This window comes from Colossoma macropomum, unplaced genomic scaffold (genome assembly GCF_904425465.1).
Source record: "Colossoma macropomum unplaced genomic scaffold, Colossoma_macropomum, whole genome shotgun sequence".
Classification (NCBI taxonomy): Eukaryota; Metazoa; Chordata; class Actinopteri; order Characiformes; family Serrasalmidae; genus Colossoma; species Colossoma macropomum.
In genome coordinates this window covers 46,932,042-46,945,277 of record NW_023494791.1, presented here as the reverse complement: position 1 = coordinate 46,945,277, position 13,236 = coordinate 46,932,042, and the positions used below count along the sequence as shown (strand labels likewise).

Genomic DNA, 13,236 nt, shown 5'->3' with positions numbered 1-13,236 from the left:
GACTTCGGCTCTTCAGTTCGTGGCTGCGGACTGAAAAAGGAGACGGCATCCATCCACTGCTGTGATGTGGAGCATCTCATTCACGCACACGTGTAATGTGAGAAGGGTGTTTACCTACAGATGTGTGGGTGTCACTGACCTCTATCTGACCAAGGTTACGGCCTCGCATCTTTAAAAGCAGGGTCAAGTGTTCTAACGAGGTGAGCAACCTTCACTCTGCTTTGAGCACCAGTGATATAGAACGAATGGAAATTAACACACAGTGATTTTATGCTATGCTAACATTCACTTAACTATTTATGAACTTCTCTTTGAGGAAACCCACTATTAACTGTATTCAGCGCTTCACAAAACTGAATCAGGTGCTGCTGATGTAACTGATTAAATCCATGTGATGGGCGTCCAGTAGAAATCTGGAACCAAACTAGCTCACAAGACATCAGCTACTTCTTTAAACAGTAGAAACTCTCTGTACTTTTCACTGTATTTCTGTTTATTTGCATTTGTTTTAAGGCAAGGGTCGGTAACACATCGTCTCCGGAGCCACACGCGGCTCTTTTACTGCCCTGTTGTGGCTCCACAGCAGAATCAGATTAGTAGGTATAAATAAAATAATCCTCCTTTACAGTAAAATAAAGCTCTGCTGATCGTTCAACACAGTTTAACTATAAATGGTCTTAAACTCTGGAGTTAATGTAGAACTGCTAATTCAGCCTTTAACCCTGAAGATCAGCGCAGACTGCTGGTCACCATAGCAACGCAGACAACAATCTCGCCTAGCTAGTAGCTAACGAAACGGCAAAGAGACAGATTTAAGATGAACATCGATAATTTGGAGACGAATGGACTTATGTGTTTATAATCACTCCAGCTGGTTTCCTGATACGTTTAATCTGCACCGAGAAACTGAAACACTAAAAAGTCGTGAAGCTGAAGTCAGTTATTAACTCGTCCACTTCTTATTCGAATTCTCCTGTTCCACCTTAAATAACGCAGCAGTTACATTCTGAATTGCTGCATTATTTTAGGAGGAATGGGATTCAAACAAGAAGTTGGTGATTGAAAAGCGACTTCAGTCTCGTAAAAAATCAAACGTTGAGAGACATTTTACAAGAAACTGTTCTACTTTTGCGAAAAAGTTTCCTGCCAGAGATGCGAGAAAATCAGTTATAGCTAAGCTAAAGCTTCAAGCAGAGCAAAGTGAGTCTGCGTTTCTGTTTATATTATATTTTTTTAGCCTATACTGGTCCATCAGCACATACTGAGACATATTTACAGCCAAGATGGTAAAATGGACATAAAATTTTGTGGCTTCCAAGGTGGTTTGATTTTCAGTGAAAGGACAAAATGGCTCTTCTTAACATTCGGGTTGCGACCGCTGTTCTAATGATATATGGTATTTTCATAAGCACAAACACTTTTCTCCAAGATAAATAGCCTTAAATACTATGCTTAGGTGTATAAATCTGTTGCGCAGTTCAGATATGGGACACTTTTTTCCTTGCATTTTTTCACCTAGGCCCCTCTTAGAAAAGACCACCTGGCTAACAGCCCAGGTAATTTAAGACCTCTGCTCCAGAGCAAAGCTAAAGAAGTAAACATGTCTTAACTGATCACCTATATCTGGAGTAAAAGGGGGAAACACTGTTATTTATTTTTTCCTGAATGATCCTTTTGACAAAAGTGCCCTCCTGCTGGTGAGGAGCTGTAACTGCAGCAGGCTGCTCATGTTCTTACCTCAATGGAGCTGGAGTTTTCGTGGTAGACGCCCTGCACCAGGTCTCCAATGGCGCTGGAGATCAGCTCCACCACCTAAAACACAACACAGGTGCGGTTTAGAGCCTCAGGGTGACGTCAGCGCAGCGCGGTCCAGACGGCCTGGGCTAATGTTAGCATGGGGCAGGTTCAGAGCCAGCTAGGGTCAGCTGAGATTTGCATGAATCAGTGGGGGGAGATAGAGTGACCAATACTCCTTTATTAAGCAGATGGATAGTCAAAATACTTCAGTGTCCAGAGAGTTGAGAAGTTAATGAGGCTTCTGACATCTGGCAGACGGACACACGCGCACACGCTCAAAGCCAGGACGAACCGAAAGCCGAACCGAAATGTTTTTTCAAAGATCCACGTCAAAGAAAACTGAATGTTGCTCACTTATTTTAAGTGAAACGATCTGACGCAGTATGTAAGCTTCAAAATGTGCCTCCACTTCCCAGTCGATATACAGAAACCAGCACATTTTAAATTCAGCATTTTGTGAGGTCACATTTATATAACCACCCACTCATCTTACAGCACTTTAACTCCACCTATTCACACTCAAGTTATAAGGAGTGTTTCAGTTCTGAGTGCTTTTTAAAATGAGGCACAATACAGGGCAGCCAATCAGAAGAGAGCTCAGAACAGAGCTCATTTACATATAACAGTATTAAAGGCTCAGTAACAACACAGCCTGTTTAACACAAAAGACAAAAAAAGGTTAAAAAAATTCATTTTAAGATGAATTATGCGAGTTTTCGGTACATAAAACAACATAAATCGTACATAAAAAAAAGTGGAACAGGAAAAAAAATTAAATGAAAGAAGAAAGTAGAAGAATGAGCACATTATATTTGACAGTTTGAAACAACTTAACATGTTAAGCATTAAACTTCAATAGTCATATGATTCACTGTTATTTAAAAATAACTTAGACTTAGATCAGGGGTGTCCAAGCTTATCCGCAAAGGGCCGGTGTGGCTGCAGGTTTTCATTCCAACCAAGCAGGAGGTCACATGATCAGTCATTTGAAGACCGACCAACTGATTAAAGAAGTGGAATCAGGTGAGCTCCAGCTTGTTTGGAGTGAAAACCTGCAGCCACACCAGCCTTATGCGGATAAGACTGGACACCCCCGGTGTAGACTGAAATGCTGTAGATACAAGAATATAAACTAATGGTTTATTCACAATTTAAGTATTTAAGTATTTTAGGAACAACAAGAAGTTAAAAATTAAGTAGAAAATAGAAGAACTGAATAAAAGAAGTGAAAAAACTGTAAATGTTAAGTAAACTGTAATTATCTACTTTATAGCTTTTCAAATATGAGGTATTCTGGACATTAAAGGGCCGTATCACAGAAAACTGAATGTTCCGCACTTTTCTGAAATAACAAAAAAAGTTTGACATAGCATGAAAAAAATTGTTAAAAGTTTTAAAACATACCATTCAGGTTCTACATGTAAAGAAAGCTGCATAGTTTAATGTGTTGGAATATATATATATATATATATATATATATATATATATATATATATATACACATATATACATATACACACACACACACATTGCTGCTGTCGGAAGAAAACCTCATATTTCCATTTTTGTCATTTTTCAGTTTGACATATTTTGAAAATGCCTGTTGCTCTTTACATTGTGTGTACATTTCATGAAGAATTGACCAAAAGAAACGACCCAAAATGACTTGGAAAAAATTCTGGTTCCATTGACTTACATTAAAAGTAAAGTATGTTTTTTCCTTTCCCTGTAAAGTTACCATTTTGGAGATACGAGGTTTTGGTCCGACAGCAGCGATACATATTTATATATATACACACATATATATGTCAATCAGAGCAGAGCTCTTTAACATCTATCAGTCTTAAAGGCACAGTAACAAAAACTCAACTGTGAGACATGGACATCTGTGAAAGAAATATAATAAATAATGTGGAATGTAGGCCTTTTATTTTCATTATATGTACATTCGCGATTCTATTACGGAACCATCTACAGCTCTGCTGTTCACCATCAAACATTTCTTCATTTCTTCATTATTAGACTCAACTTGCACACGTGTCATCAACAGGTTATATTTCTGACCACGGTGATTCCAAACTTCTGAATGTTTTTGCATTTTTCTCTGCAAAAACTGAAAAATTGAAGCAGCAACTAAAGCAAGAAATAGAATCACAGCAAGTAAAAAATGCCCCCAAATGACGTCTGTGAAGCTTTCCCCAAGTGGACTCTCGAGGCTCAGCACTGGACACAGAGTGAGTACAGATGTACTAGCTGACCCACTCCTGTAGGGGGCACTGCTCAAACCCACTCGCGTGCTAAATCACTCAACAGCTGCACTTTCGCGCGGACAGCCCGAGTCTCTGGGTCACTCCATCTTTCCTGCATCTCTTGCTGACTTCTGCTAGCCCCGCACTTCTCCCTCACTCGCTCTATCACTCCTCTTTTTTTCCCCTCCTCTCCTGAAAGACTCGTCTGTTGAGGCGCACGTCTCCGAACGACGGGGGAAAGCGGAATGGATCATGTGCCGCTTCATTAAGTCCAGACATTCGTTTTTTTCCCCCTTTTTTCATATTTCATATTCAGTTACATGGCTCTGTTTCTCTCCAACTTTCTCTCACTCTCTAACTATCCTCCTCTCTCTCTCTCTCTCTCTCCCTCTCTCTCTCTCGCTCACTCTCTCTCTGTGCCCTCTGAGTAATCGGATCCTTGAGGAAATATTGAGGCAACTCGACTCCTTCAACCAAAGCCCAAAAAGGACAATGCCCCTACAGTGTTACCAGATGTGCCGCCTCAAAACGGTCGGTACGTGTTGGGAGGGGGGGGCAGCTAATGTGTGTGCGTGAGGTGGAGAGGGGGGGGGGCTTTTTTTGGAAAGTATCAGATAAGCCCCCCTCCCTCGTCCTCGTCTCATTCCCAAATCCAGCCGGTGTCGCGTTTCGCCGACAGGTCTGTGAGGGGAGGAAAGAGGAGAAGACCTGGCTGGGATTAGCTTTACCGTTTATGCTAGTGCCGAGCCAGGATCCCACTCACTCACTCTCTCACACACACACACACACACACACACACACACACACGGAGCGTACCAAGCCAGGACCCCACTCAAGGCCACATAATACACATCGCAGATCACTCGGCTGATGAAAAAAGCACTTAGCCGCAGAGCTAGCTTCACCGATTTTGCATCGCTAATGGCCTCACGCAAGCCTTAATGCTAAGCGCAAATGCTAACGGCGCTAAGCTTCATTTGCGCTCGGCCTAAAGTAACACCAACCCAACAATGCCAAACCAAGACCAAGAATCTCGAAAGCTAGGCGCATGAGACGTCTGGCACTCTTCTAGAATGTTCTTCCCTCATTCAGACTCCATTCCTGAACATCGTGAAACTGCGTTTCTTCTGAAGGCTGAAAAACGTGACGTGCACTGCGCTGCCCTTTTTTCTCTTGTTCTATAGATTACTATTAAGATTAAGTGACCCTTATTAGTCACTTAGGAAATTTCACCTCCACATTTAACCCATCCGTGCAGTGAAACACCACATACACACTAGTGAAACACACACACTAGGGGGCAGTGAGCACACTTGCCCAGGGTGGTGGGCAGCCCTATCCACAGCGCCCGGGGAGCAGGTCGGGGTTAGGTTTTGCTCAAGGGCACTTCAGTGACGTACTGTCGGCTCAGGGGATCGAATCGTCGACCTTCCGGTCACAAGGCTGGTTCCCTAACCTCCAGCCCACGTCTGCCCCACGGGGCAGGGGGCATCACTAGACCCCCGTTCCCCCAATAAAATGTGCCTTTGCTACCATAAACAAGTTTTTTTTTTTATTTAACACACCCTCTACACCTAAATATGGCATTTTCCTGCCGTTTTTAGTGCACAATTACGTTTTGTTTGCTAACTTTAACATATTACAAATATAAAAAAATACATAAAACATAAAATGAGCCTTAGGTTTCAAGTTTCTTTGGTTAAATTCAGCAAATAAGCAATAATTGTGCATTAAAGTGTGCAGAAGTGTGTCTCTGTAGAGGATGTGTTCCTTATTTACACTTATAAAATCAACAGCAACATAGAATTTGACCAGGGGTGCCCAAACTTTTCCACACAACTGTAATGAAACTCAAACTAAATAATAACACCAGGCTTTTAAGGATCAGAGCCAAGACTAGATGGGCTCAAACAGCCAGACGTCCTGTCAGTGTCCGTCACTGGGCAGGATCTGTTATCATCACGGCCGACGGCACAACAGGTTGAGTTTCACACAACAAATGCGGCGGCGATCTTCACTCACAGGCGTCTCTCTGTGCGTGTGCAGTGACTCATGTGTAAACACTGCGGGGTTTTCCGCCGCTCCACTGCTCCGGAGCGAATAAAGCTCAAGAAGTTTCCTTTCTGCTGAAAGTGGACCGCGCACCACATCTGCTCATGTAAACTGTAACGATATCGGGTAAACAGTGCTGGATTATGGGAGAAATAACCAACTAGCACATGGAGATATGTTCCAAACCGGTCAGGGCCTGATCCACGAGGAGAGAGGATCTCAATCCTGGTCTTAAAATCCGATTCCGATCGTTAAAGTCTTGTCAATTAGTTAAAAAGTAAGGAAACACTTTTATTAACAGGCTCAAAACATTGAGAGAGTTTACCTGCACTTAATAATCCAAAAACTGAAAAACAGATTTTGTCAGTAATCCGATCAACACGTTTACATGCACTTGAGTAATCAGATAGTGGGGAAACTCCAGGTCTAGATGAGTCAGACAGTAATCAGATTTCTGCTTTGCAACCAGCCAATAAACTCACAGAAGACGACGGTGGGAAAAGTAATGTAAAACTCAAACTTCACACCGCGGCTGTTTTAAATATAGCACCGCTTTACCTGAAAATATGAACATACATCATCTAGAAGACGAAGAATATTTAAATCCCTCATTTCATCAAGCATGTAGTCGGTTTCAGCGTCGCTCCAAAAGTGTTTTGTAGCTCGCTTATTTCCGGTACTGCAGTCTTTTTTCACACATGCTCAGACTGAGAAATACGAAAGAAATCAGAGTAAGAGTTCACATCCACTGAGAAATCTGATTACTGAGCTAAAATCCAGCCTCTTTATCAGATTTCTTAATCGGATTTCTAGATCCGAGTATGGTGTTTACATGACCGTTTGAATAATCAGATAACTGCAGAAATCCAATTATGATCGGATTATTGAGTGCATGTAAAGGCACTCATTGTCAGTAAAAGCAACCAACCTTTTTCAATACATTTTACAATAAGACTGAGCTCATAAAGGCTTCATGGAAGGTTTAAGATCAGTTTATTAATGGTTATTAATTAGGTCCTAAACACCTTAGAAATCATTAAGAAGCACAAATAAAAAGGGCAACAGTGACCTGTTGCTTGCCAAATAGTGATCTCACATTCATCCACACTGTTAAAGCTCAGATCTTGCTTGTTTTATCAGGTATTGATATTCATCAGATATAACAGCTCACTGTTGCCCTTTTTTGTGTTATAACTTTGTAATAATGATTTTAAAGTTTATGATCTAATTAAAGATGAATTCCACAGATTTTTCAAAATTTCTGCATAATTCAGTGGTTCAGATTTGAGCCATTTAGAGCAGTTTGATGTGAAATCACTGTAGAGACTTCTTTATTTTACCAAAACCTCCAGTGAACCTATAATGTTTTTACATAAAAGTGTGATAAATATGATTTCTTTGGCTACATTTTGCTTTATGACCTGCATGTACCTTCATGTACCAGCATAAATGCATTTAAAATATGTGTTTTAGGTCAACAATTTATCAGCAAAACATCATAAAACAATGTTTCAGGCAGTGAATTCATAACCATGTTATAACTTTCTGTGAGGGAGCTTTTAGAGGTGGACGTCTGGTTCCTATCACCACCACTATGAACAATTCTGACTCTGTAAGTTTCTGTAGAACAGATCATTTCACACCAAACCACTCTGAACGGCTCGGTTTACATCTTAACCGTTTAACCATGCAGAAAAAGTTTAAAAATCTATGGAGTTCCCTTTTACCGGCCATTCTTAAATGATTTTTAAACCATTCATAAACTGTTTATAAGGGTAGTCTAATTGTAAAGCGGCAGCCCTTTTTCTTCAGTGATGCCTTGTCCACCTCTAACAGCAGGGGGAGCTCAGGAGCACTCATAAAGGGGAAAAACACCCTTTCTCCTGTTACAGAGGAGTGCTCACTGCCCTCTCCACTCTCCCCACAGCTCCCATAGCTGTGACAGAAAGTAAGAATTTGGCTGTGACAAACAAGTAAGAACACTAACGCCCTCAAACCTGAAATCAAAGCAGATTTTATGGCCTTGTTAGTTCATGTATCTGCTAATATTCAGCAAATCAAATGATTTAAAAGACTAAATTATTGTTTTATTCCATCATAATTTAATGACTTTAGTCCCGCATCTAAAACATCTTCTGATTTCTGATGACGTCACTGTGCACCAGCAGGCGTGGCAAAATAATATTGACCGTAAATAACATTAAAGGGTTTAACTCGTAAGTATGTCAGTGTAGAAGGAGAAGGAGTTATGATCTCATGATTTTTATGCTGCCTTAATGACTTTACAGATCTCAACTACACTCACATAAGGTCAGTACTTAAAGAACTAAACAAACTAATTAGTCCTGTTTAACTGGTTTTAGTGCAGTGCATTATGTGAAAAGTTGAGTTCTTGGCGGCTGTTTTTAAATGTGGCACTGCTACTTCACTGTATCTCTGGGTCTAAATATCCAGATATAGACTGTGTATTGTGAAAACGTCTTTAAGGATCATGACCTAATATTTAGCAATATCACTCATCTATTAAATACATTATGGATGCTTTATGAAGCCCTTAAGTAACGACCTTAAAGTGAAACTGCAGAATAATCAAATGTACACCTTTTCCCTCTTAGAATGGAATTCAATCAATATTTCAAATGCCCTGTATAATTCAGTGGTTTGCATGGCTTGATGTAAAATGGTTCATTTCAGAGAAACTTAATTTAGATGTCTTTACAGTGGTGGTGATAGGAACCAGGGGTCGCCATGACTACAACACAAATATAGACATTTTATTTACTATCCAAAAACACCAGTGAACCTACACGAGTCTTCTGAGTTTATATGGAGTGTTGATGATGGAAAATAGTGGAAAATCTGAAATAATAAGTTTTCTTTAGGTGCTATTTTGCCTTAGGACGTCCTGCATGTACCTGTCTGTTATGAAAAGATTCAAAAAGGATGTTTTAGGCCAAAATCTTTAATCTTCTATCTCAAAACTATCATAAAACAAACCTTAGTCATCATGAAAAGTGATTAGAACCATTTCATGTAATAGCTTTACATTGCTGTTCACAGTGGTGGTGACAGGAGCCAGACTCTTCAGGCGTCACCACCACCGTGAACAATTCTGACTCTGTAAGTTTCTGTAGAGTGGAGCGTTTCACACCAAACCACTCTGACTCTGTTTGTATTTCGATTTTGGTTTAATTACGCAGAAATGTTTAAAAAATGACAGAAATTCCCCCTTTAAGACACGTTGATCTCTAAAAAAATGCACTTCTTGACAATAATTTTAACGAGAACAGATTGTTGACAGACAGACAGACACCACAGGGGTAGATTTATAGAGGTGAGGAGGGAAGATGTGTCCCCTTTAATGTTTGGAGGGGGGTCAATTGTTTGCTTTCGACACATCCTGACTCTGCTTAATAGAAATGACTGCTTCTGGTTAATGAATGTGACCATTATATTTACACACACACACACACATATCGCTGCTGTCGGAACAAAACCTTGCATCTCCTTTTTTTTGTCATTTTTCAGTTTTTGGCAATTTGAAAAAGCCTGTTGTTCTTTACATTGTGTGTAAATTTCATGATGAATGGACCAAAAAAAACGGCCTAAAATTACTTGGAAAAATATTCTGGTTCCATTGACTTACATTAAAAGTACAGTGTGTTTTTTCCCTCTCCTGTAAAGTTCTTATGTTGGAGATACGAGGTTTTGTTCCGACAGCAGTGTATATATAAATATATACGCTCTGCACTGCTGTCGCCGCCCTGAGTAGCGCGGTGACTGACATATCCATGCATCAGCCACTAGGATGCGGTGTGGGCGGGGCTTCAGGCATGTTGATTTTCAACAGAAGAGAGGATAAAATAATCACTGTAATCAATTCACATTCAAAGCTGTACAATCCCTCTGTAAAGGCACAACATCACAGCGACTGAGTCAATTAAACCTCACACGTCTTTTTCTGCTTTCATCTATGAAAAACAGCAGCAGCACTCGCTCACAAGCTTTCATGTTAGAATAATATAACCACCTGCATCGATCTCAACCCACAACAATGTGCTTTACTGACGGACCTTATCCCAAACGTCAATCAGCCGAGACGTTTAGTGTGAAGTCTTAGTTTTACTCTGGAGTTAGGAGGCTCATGTAGTGAGCACCGGAAGCTTACACTCCACAGATTAGCGTGACTCCTTACATATTAGCTATATTAACTGTAAGTTGCACAGCTAAACGCAGCAGTAACAGCCAAGCTGAAGCTGAACTTTGTCCGTACACTAGTTTTGCTCTGGAGCTGAAGAAGCAAACTTCAGACCCCAAACGTCTCGGCTGACTGAATGCATTAAGGGTGGAAACCGAAAATTTCACCAAACCCTTCCCTATAAGTCGAGACCTTAAAGTGCTGCTGAACAGAACTGACGAAGTCTCCTGAATGCAGACTGTCTCAGCCAATCAGCCGCAGGCGAAGCCACAATCAGCACAGATCACGGTGGAGTTAGTCACACTGCTTTTTGGGGGGAATTTGGCCCTCGGTTTCCTCCACAGAGCTCTGGGACGCGGAGAGAGACTCAGAGAGAGGCTAATGTTTCTGCACATTTGAAACATAACATCTAACTGGAGTGATATCATCGCTGTAAATGAAGAAAAAATAAAGCCTCGCCGCCAGTTCAGCCTATGAGGTGTAAAATTAAATCGCAAGCAGAACGACAGAACGGCTCATTATTGACACTGGAATCTGCACATTTCAGAGCTCAGAATGCTGACATGAAACTAAGGCATGAATATATATATATATATATATATATATATATATATATATATATATATATATATATATATTCTTTATAAATAGACATAGCATTAGCCTGTTCTTCAATGGTCAGGACCCCCATGGACCTCCACAGAGAAGTTATTATTTGGGTGGTGGATCATTCTCAGCACTGCAGTAACACTGATGTGGTGGTGGTGTGTTAGACATTCTATTAGACACTCCTACCTTGTCAGTCCACCTTGTAGATGTAAAGTCAGAGACGATAGCTCATCTGCTGCTGCACAGTTTGTGATGGTCATCCTCTAGTCCTTCATCAGTGGTCAGGACGCTGGACGCTGTTGGCTGGAGGTTTTTGGCTCTCAGTCCAGCAGCGACACTGAGGTGTTTAAAAACTCCAGCAGCACTGCTGTGTCTGATCCACTCAGACCAGTGCAACACACACTAACACACCACCTCCACGTCAGTTACTGCGGTGCTGAGAATGACCCACCACTCAAATAGTACCTGCTCTGTGAGGGTCCATGGGGGTCCTGACCACTGAAGAACAGGGTAAAAGGGGGCTAACAAAGTATCAGAGAAACAGATGGACTACAGTCTGTAGAACTACAGACTGTAGAACTACAGAGTGCTCCTTTATGGTCAGTGGAGCTGATAAAATGGACAGTGAGTGTAGAAACAAGGAGGTGGTTTTAGTGTTATGGCTGATTGGTGTGCGTATATATATGTATATATATAGTCAGACAGACAGTGTCAGAAACCACATAAGCGAGGCTATTAGAGGCTGCAACCCCTGGTTCCTATCAGCATCACTGTGAAGAAATCTGAGCCTGTAAGTTTCTGTACAACTTCACACAGTTTGAGGCAAGTGATGATTTAAACATGCAGTTAGCACAATGCTAATTTGTGGCTATAAACTTCTATTATTTTTTTAGTTATAGTCCGCTGAGAGAAGTTTTGGAGATGTCTCTATAGAAAAGATTTGGGTGACTATTGACTTCTAGTGCTTGTTAGCAACATTAGCCTTGTAGTTCCTGTGATATAAACATATTAAACAAAACAGACACGTTAATTAAGCTGTAAAGCACTTATTTTTTTGTTTTCAAACTAATAATCATTTGGCTTTCAGATACTGATGAGTGTGTTTAACTTTCTGTGAAACCACACCTGATATCGGTGTCAGAATTCCTGACAGCTCCACTGCTAACATTAACAACTCTGCTAATAACACGCACTCGGTTACAACACACAAGCTCATCCGCAGCAGAAGCAGCTCAGGGCTTTCTGGTTCTCTCTCTGACCCGAGGCTGACCCTTCTCATTAATATCTGTGTGCGTGTGTTTGTGTTGTATAGTTACGGCTAAAGCAAAGCAGAAGGAAACGGGGTTATTTTCATCCACGGGGAGAGGCACATTCTACAGCTCCACTTGGTGACAGAACCTGTCAGCATACTGCCTGCTGCCGCGCGCACAGAGTGTGTGTGTGTTCACATATGTGTGTGTGTGTGTGTGTGTGTGTGTGTGTGTGTGTGTGTGTGTGTGTGTGTGTGTGTGTGGGTAAAGAGTGTGAGAGAGCGTGAGAGAATTAGAGCTGCGCAATGTGGGCAAAATATCATTTAATGATTATCTATATATATTTCTATATATTGAGACTGCAGTATGACTTATAATCAGGGTCTTATATATCAACTGGCAGATGAAACTGGCTGATATTACAGTCAGTGAAAATCCTACCAATAAAACACAGATGTTGCGTTAATGTTTCTAGTTTTAGTATTATAATGAACGCAACACTGTAACTTGAAGAAAATCAACAATTTAAGATTTTAATGGTCTTATACATGGACAACTAAATAAGAGCCAATACCAGAGAACTTGTAGAGAGGAGCATTCCCACTCTGTAATGTTTTCCAGATTTCTCAAACACTAGAGGGCGCTCCTGAGTGAGTCCAAAATGAATGGGTTAAGATGGAGCATTTGAGCAAAATCATAGTTTATAAATGCTCAAACATATTTAATGTATAATAATAGATTAATTTCATGAACACAGAACAGCACAAAAACATTTTAACACCTCTCATATTTTTAAATACTTTTAAACTTGAGTTATAGGAGTTTAACACAGCGCCTCATGAATATTCATGACAATCAACACTCAGTAGCAGTAATGCCAACCAATCAGCACTCAGTAGCAGTAATGTTAGCGTCCGGCTGCCCAAAACCTGTTTACTGTAGAAAAAAGGAAACATACAGGGGAGTTTTCTTTGTTTTTTTTGGGGAAATCCATCCTTCTACTCTCTAAAACTAAGGAAAGTTCTGGTTCAGTGATTAGAAACTATTTTAACTTTGTTTTTAGCCGTTGAGCTCCATTCAC

General features: G+C 40.6%; 1 protein-coding gene across 1 annotated transcript in view; it reads right to left on the bottom strand.

Moving 5' to 3' along the window:
- The window catches only part of pdss2 (prenyl (decaprenyl) diphosphate synthase, subunit 2), a 66,256-nt gene that overhangs the window by 15,061 nt on the left and 37,959 nt on the right, over positions 1-13,236 (bottom strand). Inside the window, exon 5 of the mRNA XM_036575204.1 lies at positions 1,738-1,812. Within this exon, the coding sequence (XP_036431097.1) occupies positions 1,738-1,812 (75 nt within the window). The remainder of the gene's footprint in view (positions 1-1,737; positions 1,813-13,236) is intronic.